Here is an 18,978-nt window from a genome sequence, read left to right as displayed (position 1 = left end):
GATACGATTTTTCTTCTGCCTGAGTTATTTCCATTAACATTTCTTTTTATTATGGGTTTGAGGGTGATAAATTCTTTCAGCTGTACATCTAAGCGTCTATACCATTTGTTTTTTGAAAGGTGTTTTTGCTGTGTATAGAATGCTAGGCTTAGAAAAGTTACTGGTTTCCTATCTTCTGGGTTCCAACAAAGAAGTCTGCTGTTATCTTCATTCCTTTGTATACGTCCTTTTCTCTGATTGTGTGTTTTTCTTTACTATCATTTCAAGCAATTTAATTATGATGCATCTTGTTTGGCTGTTTATGTTCCTTGTGCCTGGGTTCCTTAAAATATTGGATATGTGCATATATAGTTTTATCAAATTGCAAAAAATATTTTCAGCCATTATTGAAATATTTTTCTTGTCCTCTTCTTTAGGGATTCAGATTACACACCACTTGAAATTATTGCATAGCTGTTGATTTTTTTTCAACTTTTGATATCCTTGTTTGGTAATTCTGTTAATATTATTTCCATAATTTATGGGTTGGTTTTGCTCTATTGCCTTTTTTCTATTATAGGTCATCTTTTCTTGCTGCTTTTCATGCCTGGTAATTTTACCTTTTGTTTTACCTTATTTGGTGCTGGATATTTCTGTATTCCTGTATACTTGAGCTTTATTAAGAGACACGGTTAGTATCTGGATCAGTCTGGTCTTTTTAGGTTTTGATTTTTAACATTATTAGGCAGGACCAGGGCAGCATTTAGTGTAGGGTTAGTGTTTTACCTGTTAATGAGCCAAAAACCTTTTGAGTACTCTACCCAATGCCCTCTGAATGATCAGGGTTTTCATATTAGCTGGTAGGAAGAACTATTCCTGGCCTTGTGTGAGCTGTGGGATTTGTTTCTACTAATTAGAGTCTTATCCTTTGGAGTTGGTCTTCCAATACACCAATAAGCATGTGCGTGTTGGTTTCCTCGCCCACGCATGCTTATCCGTACTCAAGTGAAGACATCAGGGAGAACCCTCTCGTTCTCTGTGCTGCTCTCCCCTCTCCAGTCCTCTCCTCTGCAAATTCTGTCTTGGCTTCCCTGGACTCACAGCTCTCCTTCACCCTATGCTACCTCTGTCTGGGTCTGGGCACCATGGTCTGGAAAATCTCCAGAGAGTAGTAAGCTAGGGCAATCACTGGGTTCACTTCATTTCCCATCTCACAAAGATCACAGGCCTTTGTTGCTTGATGTCCAGTGTCTTGAAAACTGCTGTTTGTTACAGTTTTTGCTTGGTTTTCTAGTTACTTCAGAGAGTAAATCTGGTCCCTGTCAGTATCTCCATTTTAGAAACTAAAAAATGAGGATTGTAGGTAATTAGCTTGCTTTAGTTTGTACTGTGAGCTATTAATGGAGCCAGAACTATTGATAGAATCTAGGCGCTGAGTCAAGGCCTTGGGCTTTTCTCACCATATCATCATTGCCTTTCCTACATCAGCAGTCTCATGTAAAATTAAAGTTATCCCTTTAAACCTTACAGCTTAATTTAAACTATTTTTTGTTGGAAATCTTTATAAAATGGATTATGTACCCTTGTCTTCTTGAATAGCATTTTGAACATACTTGAACTTCATTTTTTAATATCACTTATGATCTACAGTAGTTATCAGCTCTATCTGACTCAATCCCTATTTTACAAAAGTTTGTAAGGCCCTTTTCATCTCTAGTAGTCTGTTCCAATTGCACTGGGGCAAAGGAGTATATTACCAGGTGCCTGGCCTAATCTTTCCTGCTCCCATTGTATAAAAGCAGCCCACCTCTTTGTGTTGATAAGGGTGAATCACCCCTGTCAAAATGGTGCCTTCTTGACTTCAGGTGTCTATATATAGACTTCAAAGTGCCCTGGGTAACAGGCATACCTTGTAATTTAAAGGGACCCTTACTATGTCACCTGGCAAGAATATAACCCCTTTGGGACCTCCAACCCTGCAAAACCCAGATTATGAGGACAGTGTGCATAAAATCCTTCAGTAGGTCATGGGAAGTGATAGCTAGTGGGTACTCTTGCTTGTGCCCCTCGGTTCCTGGACCTTGTACTTACTGGGAGCAAAGTGTCATAGAGAGATCTGTCTTTAATGCATATACCACATCCTAAAAGACGGCACTGCGTCCTTTCAGAGTATTGACCACATGTTCATTTGTGCCTGGCCAGTGCAGGATGTAATGAACCAATGGATTCCACAGTCATGTGCTCATCCCCACGCCTCTGCTGTTGAGCGGATCCTTTGGTTGGATGCTCATTGGACACTGATGCCTGCTGAGGCTCTGTGCACAGAAAAGACAAGTCCAAACCTGCAGTAGCCATCCCTGTGAGGGACAAACTTTGTAGCCACCCTGGAAGGAGGGAATCCAAAGGAGTCACCACCAACTGGTCAACTTTGAGGCATAATGCCATGTCAGGCATTAGTCTGTTGCAGATAGGTTAGCCATTCTGAGGTAGCAGTCACTAGAATGACTTGCTTGCTAGGTGATGCTGCAGACATGCCCTCTACCCTCTGACTGCTCTCTGCCCTTTAGGAGGCTATCCCTTTTGTCCTGTAGATTTGGTCACTGGGAGCCTGAGCATGAGGAGAGAAAGGTGAGCATTTATTACCCCACCCGAGGCAGAGGGAATGACTTAACCAAAGGCTGCTGTTCCTGTGAACAATCCCCTTAATAGTTCCAAGCTTTTCCAGAACTCCAAGCTAGGCATGGTAATGGCTTCCCTCTCTTAATGCCCTCAAGCACTGCTTCAGTCTCCCCTGCTGGCTTTTTGCAATCTCTACTTTGGGAAGTGGCTGTCTTGAGTCACCCCTTTTTAAGGATGCCATCTTTTCTTGCCAGGACCCCAACTGACACAAGAGAGTATTTTTTGTCATTTAAAAATGAGTTGTAGATGGCAAACATTTCCATATTCATCCAACAAATACTTACTGAGCATTAGGGGTTAAATACCAGTCTGTTCTTTGAGGAAACAGCAGTGACAAGGACAGAGGGATAACTTCAAACAGCAATGACTGCCCTGATTTATCCTCCTGAAGGAGACTGACAGCGCCTTTGATTGGGCAGTCTGAGAAGGCCATTTTGAGGCAGTGAGGTTTAGGACCTGGAGACCTGGACCTGAAAAAAAGGAGTTTGCTGTTCCAGATAGTAAGGTAGTAGGCAAAGGCAGAGGCCTAAGGAGGCTGTGAGCTTGCCCTGTTCAATACACAGAAGCTTCTGGAACGTAGTGAATAATACATGCAGTAACATTAACATAGATGGTGGACAGTTCACCTATGTGTTTGTAGTAAGAATGAAATGCTAACTTAAAATGGGGCATTGGCCTCTTTTCAAAGAGTAGACTATGAAGTTTGCTTAGTAAGTATTTTTCAAACTATTTATTGGGTATACGCTAGATTTTTGCACAGAGCTAAGACTGTGCAGAGCCAAGACTGTCTCTGTAACCACTTAACCATAATCCAATCAATCTCAGAAATAATGTACCTCTCAGAATTAAGGGAATATGAAGGAACATGTTAGGTGGAGGTCCTCACCTCCACCCTGTCATTGGGCATAGGTGCACACATGCCCCCGTGTAGTCTTAAGAATCTCTTAAGTATCCACAGAAGTCCGACAACCAAAAAATACCCAGAGAGTGAGAGGGAAGATAGGTATAGCAGGTCTTATTAAAAAATGGTTGTGGACTTCCCAAATTCCAAACATCTAAGTTAGTGCTTTGTCATTTTCATTTGGGTATCACAGATATTAAGAGGTATTGGGATCCATTGCAAGATGGTAAGAATCTGTGAGCAAGAGGAGGACCCGGCTTTCCTCCCTGACCTCCCAAGGCTACAGCCACTCCTACACATGAGCCCCATTCTCTTCTCTGGGCCCAGGGTATACACCAGAGCTTTCCTGCCTTAACTTCGTGATGTAAATTAGCAGCAAAACCTCAATATAGGTTAAATGCGGTGCATACTTGAAAATTATTTTTGGCCAAGTTGTGGTTTCTACTTCAGAATTAAGTCATCACTTTGATACATTTGGAGTTCCTTTTCCGCATCTTTCCCATTTGTTCTAGTCTCAGTTTTCTCAACAGCCCTCTCTAGGTTAGGAATAAAGTCTTATTTCTGTTTACGGCACCCACATGTGGCACATAATAAATGGTGAGAGAACTAAGATTCTAAGAGAGATATTTCTGCTTGTTGCTCTCTTGACTCTGAGTCTTTAAACGTGAGTGCGCAGAGATCGCTTTCAGCCACGAAGCGGCGCTAAATCACCATCTAGGACAGACCCACTGTAAGTTTTCCTTTTCCACAGGGTTTGAAGTTTTCAACTTTTAAAACGTGTCAGAAAGGTTAATTCGCAAATTTTGGGAGTGTTCCTAAGGCACGAATGGTGGGTGCTTCCGCCAAGGTGGGCTGCGGACAGTATACCGTGTCGTTGGGTGCACTTAATGACCTCTTGACATTGCAGCAGGGACTCGGCTGGGGAGCTGCAGAGGTGCGCACCGGAGAGGGTGCAGCTCCGCACCTGGGCTGTTGAGGGAGAGCGGCTTATGGCACTAGGGGCTCGCCCGCAGCACACCGGTGGCTCCAAGGAGCCAGCTCCCTCCCCGCCCCCGCCCCTAACCGCGCGGGGCCGGCTGGGCTGCTCCTCCCCTGGGTGGGTCCCAGCTCCTTTTCTAGCAGGGTCTATTTGCATAGAGGAAACTGCCCAAAGTGGCCGCTGTGGAGGAGCTGGCCCAGGAGAAGGGGGTGTGCGCCGCTATCCGCTGCTACCCGGAGGCCAAACTCGTGCCCGGTCGACCTCGTGCCTCGGGCTCTCCCGCCTGCTCCCCGAGCGCTTAGCCTCGGATCCAGCTCTCAACCGCCCCCTCGGAGAGCCCACGCGCGACGAGCGTGCCATGAACTCCGGCGAGCGTACCGGTGGCGGCGGGGACGGCGACGGTGACGCGCATAAGGGCAGCCGGTCGGGCGGCGGCGGCGCGGCGACGGCCGGAGCGCGAGCTGTGAGCGCGCTGTGCCTGCTGCTCTCCGTGGGCTCGGCGACCGCTTGCCTGCTGCTGGGCGCTCAGACAGCCGCACTGCAGGGCCGGGTGGCAGCGCTGGAGGAAGAGCGGGAGCTCTCCAGGCGCGCGGGGCCGCCGGGCCCACTGGCAGCCTGGGCCGAGCCGCACCTGGAGCGCCTGCTGCGCGAGGTGAGGCTGGGGCGCGGGGCTGGGAGGGTGCTGAGGGGATCCTGCTGAGTGCGCTGAGGCCCTGGGGTGGCCAGCGCTGGGTGGGAAGCAGGGTGTGCTGGCCCCAAGGGAGCCTGCTGTGCCCGCTCCCGCCTCAGGGTCTTGTTCCCCCAACAGCGTTCGCGGGAAGAGCGAGCCAGAAGGGCAACGTAGGGGAAGAGCATGGGCAGGGAAAGGAAAGACCACAGACTTTGGAGTAACACAACAGACCTGGGATAGAGTCCCTGGAGCTCAGACACACCGTTACCCGAAGCGGGGAGCGCCCGGGGTACTGACGATGCTCGAGCGGGAAACATCTGGTGACTTGTGTCACCACTAGCAGCTGATGTTCCTACAGCTGGTATACGTAGGTCAGGGGCCACGGAGGAGGGACAGGCTCTAGGGCTGGGGCCCCTGGCATGCTCTGCTTTGTTTGAAAGCAGCTCTGGCTACTGAGTGCACCCGGGGCCTGAGGGTTGCCCACACCAGCTTGATAAGACAGGGGAAGAAAAAAGTGTGGGTCCAGCGACCTGGGTCGTGGTTTCATGCAGTGCCATCTGGGCAGTGAGCACAGACCAAGCACATCCTGAGTTTCCTCGTCCCATACGTGGGAATAGTGATTTCCACAGCTTACTTGCAAGCATTTGATTCTCTGTGACACTTCTAAAGGTTAAAATTACTCCTGTGTGTCTTCAAAGTAGGAGCCACATTTGGGACCCCATAGCCCTCACCCAAAATGTTGGTCAAAGCCCCCATCTTTTGTGCAGCAGTTTCCCTCCCCAAAGAACTGAGACAGGCAGGGTGAACTGACCAGAGCACAACCCCTTCCATCTCATGCTCTCCTTCACCTCCCCACTTTCTTTCAAGGCAGAGAGAGGGTGGGCCGGCCAGCTGGTCACCAATTCCCTACTCAGTGGAACTGTGATTTTCACTTATCTATGGAGCTACATTTCCAGTGTTGAGTTAATTTGGAACCATAAGGGGAATGGGAGAAGACTCTGTACTACACCTCTTTGTTCACCTCTGGTATTTCTTAGTCACTTTAAGCCATCATTACACTTCTTCTAGCTGGGTTATGGGCAGAATTGCTGCTTCATGAAACAATTCCCTATGTTCCCCTTGAAAGTGCCTGCAGACTTCAGAAATCTCAGGTGAGAGCCCTGCTGGCAACTCCTAGTGATGGTTTCATAATTGTTGCCTTTTACCTTTTGGCAAATCCCTAGAGACCAGGATGTTGAATTGATTTATGGAAAGCCAGTAAAGTTTCTACCTGTTAGTGCTATAGCTGTGGCCGTTCTTTCTAGCAGGAGGCCTCCCTTATTTAGTAAAAGTAAACTGTAAGCCCTGACTGAGTAAATCAGAGGTCCTGGTAAAACTATTTTATAAGGAATTTACAAACTGAGTCTATTCTAATAGGGAGGGGTGTCCTGGGAAGGCAGCCACTCCTGGAGAATGTTGATCCCTAAGTCCTAAACTTCATCAGGGAGAGGTTTGCAGTTGCTTCATCATGTCTCCACCTGCAACACTGAATTTTACCTGGGTAAACTACAGTGCTTAATGAGTTATTGGATAGAGTGGGCTCTCTCTCCTCCCTGCCCCTGATAGAAAGATAAAGGGAAAATGGAGAATCCTAGGATTCCCACTGGATAATTTATTGTTCCATTCAACACATCATGCTACTAGCTCACCAAAGAGTAAATGGCCTGGATTTTCCCTGCCAGGAGGGAATCAGAAATGACACAGCATGAACACAGTTGGGACTGAACTTCTGGTTGTTTGTGTGTCCTCATGTGAGAAGGCAGCCCACACCCAGGGCACCAGGCAGATCCAGCTGTTCTTCTCATAAATGTTGCTAAATGGGAAATGTAGACAGCCTGGCTGGTAACCGTGAGTTCCTGTACTAAGACAAAAGCCTGTGGGAAGCACATAATGTGGAGCCAGTAATTAACTTTATTTATTTATTTAGAGTCTCACTTTATTGCCCAGGCTATGGTGTCATGGCATCATCCTAGCTCACAGCAACCTGAAACTCCTGGGTTTGAGTGATCCTCCTGCCTCAGCCTCCCCAGTAGCTGGGACTTCAGGCGTCCACCACAATGCCTGGCTGATTTTTCTTTCTTTCTTTTTTTTTTTTTTTCTGAGACAGAGTCTTAAGCTGTTGCCCTAAATAGAGGGACATGGTGTCACAGCTCACAGCAACCTCAAACTCTTGGGCTTAAGCAATTCTCTTGCCTCACCCTCCCTCCTGGGAATACAGGTGCTTGCTACAATGCCCAGCTATTTTGGGTGGGAGGAGGGGTTGGAATTGTCATTGTTGTGTAGCAGGCCAGGGCCAGGCTCGAACCTGCCAGCCTCGGTGTATGTGGCTGATACCCTACTCACTGAGCTAAGGGCACTGACAGGGGGCTTATTTTTCTATTTTAGTAGAGATGGGGTCTTGCTTTTACTCAGACTGGTCTCAAAGTCAAGAGCTCAAGGGATTCTCTTGCCCCGGCCCCCCAGAGTGCTAGGATTACAGATGTGAGTGACCAGCCCAATAATTGACTTTAATTAGTTATATGGGTACTTTTTTGAAGCATTAGTTATAAAGGACAAGTCTCTTAAGGAAAGAACATTTGTACCTGAAGCTATGTTTCAGTTCTGATTTGTTCTTTGACAAGTCTCTTTTTAGCCAGTGCTGGAGTGATTGTGGATGTGAGGTTGCAGCTTGTCTTTCTACCAACAAACTTACTTTCAGAGTATCAGAGGCAGAAACCATGTCCAAATTAAAGAAAAGAAATCCTTGGCAGCTCTATAGAATTTTAATGTCAGGAAAAAAGCCAACAAAAGCCACTGTTAATAGGGGACCCACTCTCTTTGTTCCTTTGGGAACAGAACTATGAAATAAATTTTTCTGGAACTGGCTGATGTGACCGATAATGTAGCTACAAAAAAGGAATATTCATGTTAATGCATGATCATTAAAGACCCTTCCCATGGTATGAAAGGGAAGAAATGGTATTCAGAATATAAAACCAAGATTTCTGAGTCAGGGCCATTAATGGTAGTATCTTCAATATGATCTGAAAATATTCATGCAAAGCAAACATCTCATATTTTGCTTTTAAAATGCTTTACATAGGTTGCCTAAGTAATGAACCATAGTTATATGTATAGTTAAGCAGTGTTACAAAAGCTTAAATTTTAGAGTGCACAGCTTTCATAGTGCAGTAAAAATTTTAATGCAAGGATTAAAGAAATATTTCATTGTATTCAGAGGAGACCATTTCTAGCCTACAATGGATTTATTGTTGGCTGTTGGCCTTCCATGTCCAGACCAATCAGTTTGAAAACAAGAAAAGCCCAGAGACTGAGTAAAATTTGAGCACTTTCCTTCCTTCCCACCAACTGTATATATATATATATATATATATATTAGTTATAATATGGTCAAACCTGAAATCAATCGGAGATTTTTTTTGCCTCTGTGGGCAGTCTGTCCACATGTCAGGACAGCTCTGTGGTGTCCTTTTTAATCAGGGTGCCTATTTTTAGGCACAATTGGAAATGGAGTGTAAATCATTGGTACATTTGTTTCCTTTACATTTCCTGGCTCCTAAACCAAAGAAAAAACTTTCCTTTCAATGACTTCCTGGCATGCTTACTCTCCCTCCACTTTTTTCTTGTTTTATTTTTTTGTTTGTTTGTTTTTTGTTTTTTGCTCTTTTTTAGCTGCAATTTAAGGAACTTTATAATAATAGCAGCATGTTTAGAATGAGCCGACTGTTGGGGCATTTCTTTTGCAGACATATTTTGGAATTGTTGAATGGGACTTTTCCACATTGGCTTCGAAAATCTGGGGCACAGCTCCTGAAGCCAGGGAGTCTGTAAGCTGAATGAATTTATACCAGAAGGCAGAGCAGAGTTTCTCATAGCAGGGCAGAGTTTGAGACCTGGTGCCACTGTTTACCAGCTCTGCCATCCAACTTCTTCCACTTCCTGAGCCTCAGCTTCCTCTTCTCTCATATGGTGGTTACCACTACTTATGTAGCAATGAGCAAGTCAATATGGTAATATTGAGGAAAGCATAGATCAGTAAATATGCTTTTGAGCCAAGGAACAGAATACCTGAGTGTGGTCACTTATCTTGCATAGTAAGAGAACCTGGGAAGACAGTTGGCAGGTCATGGGTTTGTTGACTTGGCTATGCCTGGGTGCTGGGCAGTGTCTGCCATTCTCTTGTCCTTTCCTCGTGGTTGCGAGATGGCTGCTGCAGCTCCAAGCATGTGTCTTTACCCAGGACTAGCTAGGGTACAAGGGAAGAAGGCAGGGAAAATAGTCATCTTCTTGAAAGGGGTTCTTTAAACCAAGGAGAAAGCTTTCTCAACACGTTTCAGCAGACATCCTTTATAGCCACCAGCCAGAGCTAGGGTCACATGGTCATCTTCACCCTGTCACTGGCAAGGGTAATGGTGTTGCTACATGGAGGTTTTGGGCAATCTTGATTCATCCCCTGGGGCTGGGCACATTGCCACAAGAACAGAATGGAGTCTCTGTTAGGACAACTGGCCATGGCTGTTGAGGAACGGTCCATGGTGTCAGCCAGATGCCATCGAATGGTACTGCTCTCACCTTAAGAGCAGGGAGGGAGGGGCATTTTTTGCAGTTCTTGGTCTGTGACCTTGAGCTGATGCTGTTCTGTCTGAAAGTGACCAGCTGGAGTGGGCTCTGCACTGAGAATGGCACTCTAGGGCTCAGCTTGCCAACTTTGTCCATAGTATAGCACATACAGGACACGATGATCCTTCACCTCACTCTGCAGAAAGGGGAAGAGGATACTCAGGCTGGGGGCAGTTGGCCGAGGACAAGGAGAACATACATGGTATACCTGTACCCTTTTGGTGTGCCAGAGCAGGTCTGGTCCCACTGTGACCCCCACCCCACCCCTTGGCTATCTCAGCAGACATGTCTCACTATGGCCTCCAAATCCCCTTGTAGGGCATGTCCTGGTAGATCACAGTGCCCAGAGCAGGGTCCCCCTTCTATCCTCACCCAGCATTGTCTCATTAGATTCAGCCTTTCTAGATGCCTTTGGATCCTTGTACCTACAATTAGCAATGTGATAGGACCTTAACTCAGAGTGGCTTAAATTTAAAAGGGAATTTATTGGCTTGAGTAACAAAGAAGTCTAGAGATACATCTACTCAGGTGCAGCTAGAGGTGCTGGGACTTTGTGTTTCTTTGTCTGGGCTCTGCACTTTACAAGGATGCCCTCACTCTTCTCATGAAGTGCCAGGGAAGCTGCCAGCAGATTCACATCTTCAATGTGAGTATCCCTCTCCCTTCAGTACCAGCAGAAGTTCCTGGATTCGTTCTTACAGACCAGTGTGAATCACTTGGGTCCATGTCTGTGGGTTGCTTGCACTGGCCACTGAAAGCAGCCAGGTAGCCTCTGCACTGGGCCAGACTCAAGAGAGTGTGTATACATGTATGTATGGTCAATCCTACTGGAGCTGAAATGACCAAGAAGTTTAAGTGGTCCCCAAAGGGCAATTTGGAGTGCTGTTATTAGAAGACCAGGGGAGAGGACATGGAGCTGGTAAAACTAAGAGGTGACCATCCAAGGAATAGTGAGATAGACGCTTTGAAAACAAGCTGGAGACATGTTCCGAAGAAATTCTATCTCCATGGCTTAAAACGCAGCTAAAGGATTTTTTTAAATTTCAGAATATTATGTGGGTACACAGGTTTGACTACAAAGTTTGCTTTTGTGTGTGTGAGTGTATATATCTATATATGTGTGTGTGTATTTATTATTATTATTATTTTTCTTTTTGAGATAGAATCTCACTCAGTCACCCTGGGTAGAGTGCCATGGCATCATAGTTCACAGCAACTTTAAATTCTTGGGCTTGACCAGTACTCCTGCCTCAGTTTCACGAGTAGCTGGGACTGACTACAGACATCCACCACAATGCCCAAACTAATTTTTCCATTTTTAGTAGAGACAGGTCTAGCTCTTGCTCAGGCTGGTCTTGAACTCCTGAGCTCAAGCAATCCACCCACTTTGGCCCTCCAGAGTGCTAGGATTATAGGTGTGAGCCACCATGCCCAAACTTTACGTATACACACACATACATATATACATGTGTATATACATATACACATATGTATACATATATTTTTTTAATTTATATATTCAAAGTTGTAAGTGTACCCTTCATCCAGAAAGTGTGCGATGTATCCATTAGATGTGAATTTACTCATTCTCTCCTCCCTCTCCCCCTTACTTGATTTCTATTGAGTTTTGCTCTCATACGTGGCTCATTACATAAGTTTTGAGATACACAAAAATCAAGAAATGTAAAATCCACGTGGACAGAAATGAAGCCCTCCCGGCAACTCCTCAGGGCACATAGGGTGAGGCCAGGACTCCCTTGGGATTTGCAGGGTGTCTTGGGAGAGAAGAGTGAGAAAGATGAGCGTGTTTACTCACCCTCTGATGCTCAGCCAGGGGCAGTGTGGATGTGCCCATGTCAGAGTCACCTGCCCCCAGGGCCCATGTTCATTCCTCTGCTGACTTCCATCAGCTTCCCAGGGAATGTTCTCCATAAGAGTGTTCTCAGAGAAGGTCTCTGGCCTAGCTGGGGAGTCTAGGGGTATCCCGAGTCCTAGGGTCCTAAAGCAGTGAAATGAATGTGGGTGGGAGATCACCACAGCCTTGCCTGGCACCATCTGTCAAGGTGGCTTTTGGAAGGTTGAGTGTAGAGGAGGAGAACACTGCAGGATGGAGGGGAAGGCTCTAGAAGAGGGACCAGAAGGCTACCACTGCCTGCGAGTGGGGTGGTCTTGGGTTGTTGTCAGCCCCTCCCAGCCTCAGGTCTCCTTCTGTGCTCTGGGCCTTGGTCAGGAGAACCAGACAGGAAAGAGGAAGGCCCGCTTTGAGCATGTGTTCTTCTGTCCTTTGCCTTCAGGGCCTCTTAGAACAAGGGTTTGATTCTGCATCTTCAGAAGAGCCCCCCTGACACCACAGATTTCTACATTTCTCCTTTCTCTAATATGTTTAGAGAACCTGTATAAATTAATAGCCCAAGGGACTGTAACAATTGGTCAACATGAAGAGGTGGTCAGCATAAGGAACTAAGCCTACTATACTGATACGTACATGTGGTGCATGTTGGTCTGTGAAAACCATAGTGGTCAGCTATGGCAGCTCTACTGTAATTCTAAGTACCCCATGAGGTGCTGACAGCTGCTATGGGGAGGTGGAGCTCAGAGCCAGCTGCATACCTGTCCTTTTGCCCGGAAGTGCTTGTTAGCTCTCCAGCTCCTGTTACTGCTGTGGCCCCCCTCATCTATCAAGGCACTTAGACCTGGGATTGGGAAATGGCACACCAGCTTGGCTATCCTTCCATTTCCTCCTTAAAAAAAGAAACTGCATCTTGATTTAACATGATGAATGTTACTGATAATCCCACCACCCTAAAACAAGGACTATTTAACTTCTTGCACAATTCCTTCCAATTTTTGTCCATGGACTCACCTAATTTTAACCACAGAGGGCACATCACTTACTTATACCTTGCCTTTATTTTTAAACCATACATCAAAAACATTTTTTTTCCATGTGACATCTGATCTTTATAGTCATGTTTAATGACTGCTTAGTATCCCATCAAGAAAATCTGCATCTGGGCAGTGCCTGTGGCTCAATGAGTAGGGCACCAGCCCCATATGCCAGAGGTGGGAGGTTCAAACCCAGCCCCTTCCAAAAACTGCAAAAAAAAAAAAAAAAAAAGAAAGAAAATATGCATCCTACCAACAAGGCAGTAGGCCTCCCCCAGTAGATTTGTTAGTACAGGTAACGGTACAGGCAGTGGTTTTGTGAGGCAAGTTTCTTACTTCTGTTATTTTTGGGGATATAGAGTAACTGGCTAAAGTACAATGTCTTTGGGGCTTTGTTTTTTGTTTTAATTTTAAGACATCCAAGTTTGTCCATGACAGACGTGTCTCTCCTGTAGTATTCTGAGGTTGTTGGACCATTGTGAAATCGTGCTTCAAGTTTTATGATGGGCTTAAAGGATTCAATATATCTTTTAGTTGAATTTTTATTTTAGTTATATTTGTCAGTGTTGTTAAAACCAAAAACAATTGATAACAAAGAAAAAGCCTTAAAGTAAGGTATAGAGAATGTTTGAACCTTTCATCTCAAAATTAGATTCATTTGGTTTGGTGCAAAAATTTTTCTGGAGAGCATTTAATGTTGCCAGGCACTGTGCTTGGTCCTCCCTATGGCTTCTAATTAAGGGAACAAATATGATTCCATTTGGGAAAGTTCTCCAGAGGCCACACACAACCTCCAGCTCTCCCCCATTCAATTTTCTCCATGTGTAGAATGAGGATTAATCTTTAATTGTTGGCACAGACACTTGGAGAACATCCCTCCATCATGTCCAGAAACATATTTCAGGATTAAGCGTGAACCGTTGGGAGGAAAAATCAGTTTGCAGATGTAGTTTTAAAGAAAGTCACGTTAGCATACTCCTAGGGGCCATAGAGGAGGCTACTGAGGGCCTCCCAAGCACCCACAGGCTGGGGATTCAGAGGATTCATGTGTCTTCGAGTTTCTCTCCCGTCCTCCCCACAGTCCCCCTGAGACATGAGTTCTACCCTCCCAGAGAGGGGCAGTGCCTGGCTCCTGGTTAGATACCTGAACCCAGGTAACCCAGGAAACTTGGCTCCTAGTCCCCTGCCCTTTCCGCAGCCTCGTGGCTGAACCAGTGAAAGCAACAATTTTGTATGAGGAGCAGCAGCAGCTTTTCTGCAAGTGTGAACATCCTTGTAGACATCTGTAAGTGATGGATGGTTGCATAGCAGCAGGGAAGATTTTAGCTTTCAGCAGACCCAGGTTCACATCCCGACTCTGCCGTTTCCCAGCTGTGTGGCTTTGGGTAAATGAATGTTCCTCCAAACCTTAGTTTTCCCATCTGTTAAACAGGGATGACATTGCTTGCCTCCCAAGGTTTCTGTGGGAAATAAACAAGGCAATGTGTAAGTAGCAACCACTCAGTACCTCATGCATGCTCTGAAAATGGCTGTTCCTATTGGAATGCTTTCTTTGACTGAATTTAGAAGGAATGTTTATGTCTGTTTGCTAATTGGAAAGAAGGTCCTGTGGTTACTTGGCTAACCTTACGATCCTTTTAACACTGGGGTCTACCATCCTACTGACACCATACAGAAGCAAAAAAGGTTTTAACACGTACCCAGTCTCTGATTCAAAGAACAGAGAAATGGGACTTGGTTGTTGAAGAAAAGCAAAGAGTGAATTAGCTACACAATCCTATGTTTTTGGTCTCTTGTTTGAGAAGAATGATATTTTCCATTTAATTAAAATATGACACAATTATGACTAATATACAAATCAAATTATTCATGAAAATTATCATTGTCACTGTGGAAGGACACACAAACACTAATCAGTTTTCTTTAATTAACAGGATAGTCCATCTGGTTTGGGGGTTATCCAGTGTAGCACCAGTACCCCTGAATACTCGTGGTTAACCTGGTAAATTAAAAGCTTCACACACATCTGCTTTGATTCACATTGGTAAAAGAGGAAACCTTTATTTTCCTGATGTAGACAGAGTTGAGGATGGGGGAGTACTTTCAGTTGGGCAGTGGCAATTTCTCAAATGGAAATTGTTTCCAATTTTGAGTTGTGAAATAAATCATAAAGCAATTAGAATGGATTCTGGTGTTTTTAAAAGATAATTGAAATAAAATGTACTCAACTTTGAGTCTCCAGGGAGAGACATCATACAAAAAGCAGGATCTGTCCATTTATCTTATGTACTTTTCTGTGTGCCGTATGGGCTGTTATCACCACAGCATCTTGTTTTCAGACTCATGTTTTGGTGCAGTCAAATGAAGGACAAGTTCCCATGATGTCGAGGGGACTAGAGCATGTGTGTGTATGTGTGTAAGTGCACGTGTGTCAGTGTGTATATGTGTGCATGCACATGGGTCAGTGTGTGCACACCCACGTGTCAGTGTGTATGTATACACATGTGTCAGTGTGTGCATGCACACGTGTCTGTGTGTATATGCATGTGTCAGTGTGCATGTGTCTGCATGAGTATACATGCATATATATAAGTATGTGTGTGCATATGCACCGTGTGTGTGTAAAACTACATGTGCATGTGTGTGCATGTGTGCACATATGGGTGCTGTAAAGGAATCTTGGTGGGAGACTTTATAATGTGCCCACGTGAGACCAGCTTGACTTTATCCCATCTGTCATCATAGAAACTGTGCCTTTCAAGTTCCCTGAAAGCCCCCATAGCAGGACCTTGCATGGCTCGTGCTGTGGCTCTAGAGTTGAGAGCCCTGGGTTTTAGTCTGGAGCTGCCTTTGAACCAGCCAAATTAAATGACTTTTCTGAGTTCCCGCTTCCTGCTCTGGAAAAGGGGTGGCAGCATCTGCCACACCGGTCTCTATGTGGACGGAGCCATGCCCTCCCTTCCTACCAGCTCCCTGCCTTGTTTATCTGTACTCAGGTGGCTGTCCTTCTAGGGGACAGAGGCCCCATCTCCTTCCCACTCCGTAAGCAGGAAGCAGTTGCCATGTCACCTGAGATGGTCAGCCCTGCCAAGGATGTCTTCTTGGCTTTCTTCAGCCCCCTCATTGCAGCCCTGTCAGTGCAGCGCTTCTTGCTGTCTGAGACCTGCCCCTCCCTCCTCCAGACAGGTCAAGTCCCACCTCATCTTCCTAAAGGCTTCTCCATGGTGTCTCCTCCCCTCTTCCCGTGGGTGGAGGATTGAGACACTCCTTACTGGGTGGGTCCTTAAACTCTCCTCTGTGCCACCTCCCACATCATTTCCCCCCGGTCTGGCATGGAATCTAAAGGAGGCAGGGTGGGCCGGGACCCTGTCTGTGTTAGTGTGCTAGGGCTAACCACAGTACTCAGATGACCACAGTCTGGGGACTGAAACATCAGACATCTATTTCTGCACATTTGTAGAGGCTCATTCATCTGACATTAGGGTATCTGGCAAGGTCTGTTGGTTTCTTCTGAGTCCTCTCTTCAGCTTGCAAATACCGGCGTCTCATTGTGACCCCATGTGGTCTTCCCTCTGTGGGGTCTATGTCTTACTCAGAACACCAGTCACGTTGGATTAGGGCCCATCCTGATGACCTCATTTTACCTTAATTACCTGTTTAAAGGTCCTGTCCTCAAATATAGGCAAATCCTGAGGTTCTGGGGGTTAGGACTTCAACTTATGAATTTGGGGGTGGGTCACCCAGTTCACCCCATTACACCATCAGTTCAGGTGTGGCACATTAGGGTCACCAGGCATTTGCTGCGGACAAGATGGAGAGGGCCAGGTACTCTTCCAGGAGGGGATTTCAGTGGGCCTGGCTGGTGTGAGGCTGGTGCCAGATGCAGAGCAGCCAGCAGGGAAGGGAGGTCTCCTCAATATGTCAAACATTGTGATGGAAACAGCACATTTCCCCTCCAGGCTGGGGATGAGATTTCCTTCTGTCAGCCCAGTGTGGTAAACCCTAGAAAGCGAGTTCTGACGGGAAGTGATGTGTGTCTTTGAAAAAATAATGAATGGGAACATAAATTAAGGATTACTGAAGAATCACGTTTTGTTTGTAGACCAACCCTTTCAAAACATGGTAATGTCTTTCAGGACTGAGCAAAGACCCTTAAGGAAATATGTTTGCTGATATGGTTTGGAGGAGAGTCACACAGTGTGCCCATGGGAGTCCCTGATTAAACTCACGTTCCTTAGAGAACAGTTACCAGCTCCTGCCAAATGCCTGGGCTGGGCCAGGCAATCTCACATTTTGCCTTCACTATGACTCTGCCAGAGAGATTTCACCTGGCACCAAACTGGTGGAATCTGAAGTTCAATGTGATGCCACCCTATCAATACCCATGGAATCCATGGCCAGAGATTTGTTGTCTGGTGTTTTGGGGGGTATATTGACATACAGCAAACTCTATTAATTTAAAATGCACAACTTGATAAGTTGTGACATATGTGCGCAACTGTGAAGCCACCTCCACAGTCTAGCTAAAGAGCATAGTCACCACCCTCCAAATTTGCTTCCCACCCCTTGAATTCTCTCCCTTCCTCCCTCTCAGGGACCATTGATTTTTTGTTACTATCAATGTTTTTATTTTTCAGGATTTTTATATGAATAGAATGACACACTTTTTTTAGTTTGATTTCTTTTATACAGCATCATTATTGAAAAATTCTTTGATATTTTTGTATAATGGTTATGAAAATAACTAGTTTTGCTCAGTAGTTAATTCTTTTTCACTACTAAGTATTATTTCATTATATGGATATACTGTTGTCTGTTCACCTGCTGATAGACATTTGGGTTGTTTCTAGTTTGTGCCTAATACAAATTAAGCTGCTGTGAATATCCATGTGCCCATCTTTATTTTGTGATCTTTAATTTCTCTTGCTATAAATACCTTGGAGTTGAGTGGTTGATCATAAGATAGGAATATGATTAACTTTTCTTGTTTTGAGACAGAGTTTAACTGTGTCACCCTCAGTAGAGTGCTGTGGCATCACAGCTTACAGCAACCTCAAACTCTTGGGCTCAAGCAATTCTCTTGCCTCAGCCTCCCAAGTAGCGGGGGCTACAGGTGCCTGCCACAATGCCCAGCTATTTTTTTGTTGTTGTTGTTGCAGTTGTCATTGTTGCTTTAGCTGGTCTGGGCTGGGTTCCAACTGGCCAGCCTCAGTGAATGTGGCCAGCACCCTAACTGAGATACGAGCACTGCTTGTATATGATTCTTTTTACACTCTAGGCACAACCCACCTGGGTCTAGACCAATGGTTCTCAACCTTCCTAATGCCGCGACCCTTTAATACAGCTCCTCATGTTGTAGTGACCCCCAACTATAAAATTATTTTTGTTGCTGCTACATGAAGAACTGTATTAAAGGGTCGTGGCATTAGGAAGGTTGAGACCCACTGGTCTAAAGCCATTATATTACTTTTTGTTCCCACCAGCAGTATATGAGAGTTCCAATTGTCCATATAATATAGATGGTTGACCATTCTCTAACTGCTTTTAAGATTCTCTTTACCACTGGTTTTAAGCAGTCTGATTATGAAATGTCTTGGTGTAGTTTATTGATATTTATTGTGCTTGGGTTTCACTGAGATTCTTGGATCTGTGAGTTCATAATTTTCATCAAATTTAGAACCATTTTTAAGTCCTTTTATTTTATTTTATTTTTTTAGATAGAGTCTTACTTTGTCCCCCTTGGAAGAATGCTCTGGCATGATAGCTCTTAGCAACCTTAAACTCTTAGGCTCAAGCAATCCTCTTGCCTCAGCATCCTATGTAGCTCAAACTACAAGCACTTGCCACAATGCCCTGCTATTTTTAGAAATGGAGGTCTCACTTTTCTTCAGGCTGGTCTTCAACTCCTCAGCTCAAGCCATCCACTTGTCTCTGCCTCCCAGAGTGCTAGGATTACCAGCCTGAACCACTGTGCCCAGGTTCTTCAAATATTTTTTTCTACTCTGTTCTCTCTCCTCTTCTTTAGAGATTCCCAATACACATATTTAGGCCACATAAAAGCCCACAGTCTACCAATTTCTCTTTTTCTTTTCCTTTTTTTAAAAAAATTCAAAATTTATAAAAGAGACTCTAACTGGCATGAGCAACTTGATCTCTCCCAGCTCCATCATAGTCGGAGATTTCAACACTCCCTTGGCAGTGGTGGACAGATCCTCCAAAAAAAAA

General features: G+C 45.2%; 1 protein-coding gene across 1 annotated transcript in view; it reads left to right on the top strand.

The window, feature by feature from the left end:
• Positions 1 to 4,896: 4,896 nt before the first annotated feature.
• COL23A1 (collagen type XXIII alpha 1 chain) overlaps positions 4,897 to 18,978 on the top strand; it is a 344,194-nt gene continuing 330,112 nt past the window's right edge. Inside the window, exon 1 of the mRNA XM_012813370.1 lies at positions 4,897 to 5,190. Coding sequence (XP_012668824.1) covers positions 4,897 to 5,190 — 294 coding nt within the window. The remainder of the gene's footprint in view (positions 5,191 to 18,978) is intronic.

The sequence above is a fragment of the Otolemur garnettii genome, unplaced genomic scaffold (genome assembly GCF_000181295.1).
Source record: "Otolemur garnettii isolate 467f Iridium unplaced genomic scaffold, OtoGar3 scaffold00261, whole genome shotgun sequence".
Lineage (NCBI taxonomy): Eukaryota > Metazoa > Chordata > Mammalia > Primates > Galagidae > Otolemur > Otolemur garnettii.
The sequence above is the reverse complement of the archived record's forward strand: the minus strand, read 5'-3'. Positions and strand labels throughout refer to the sequence as shown.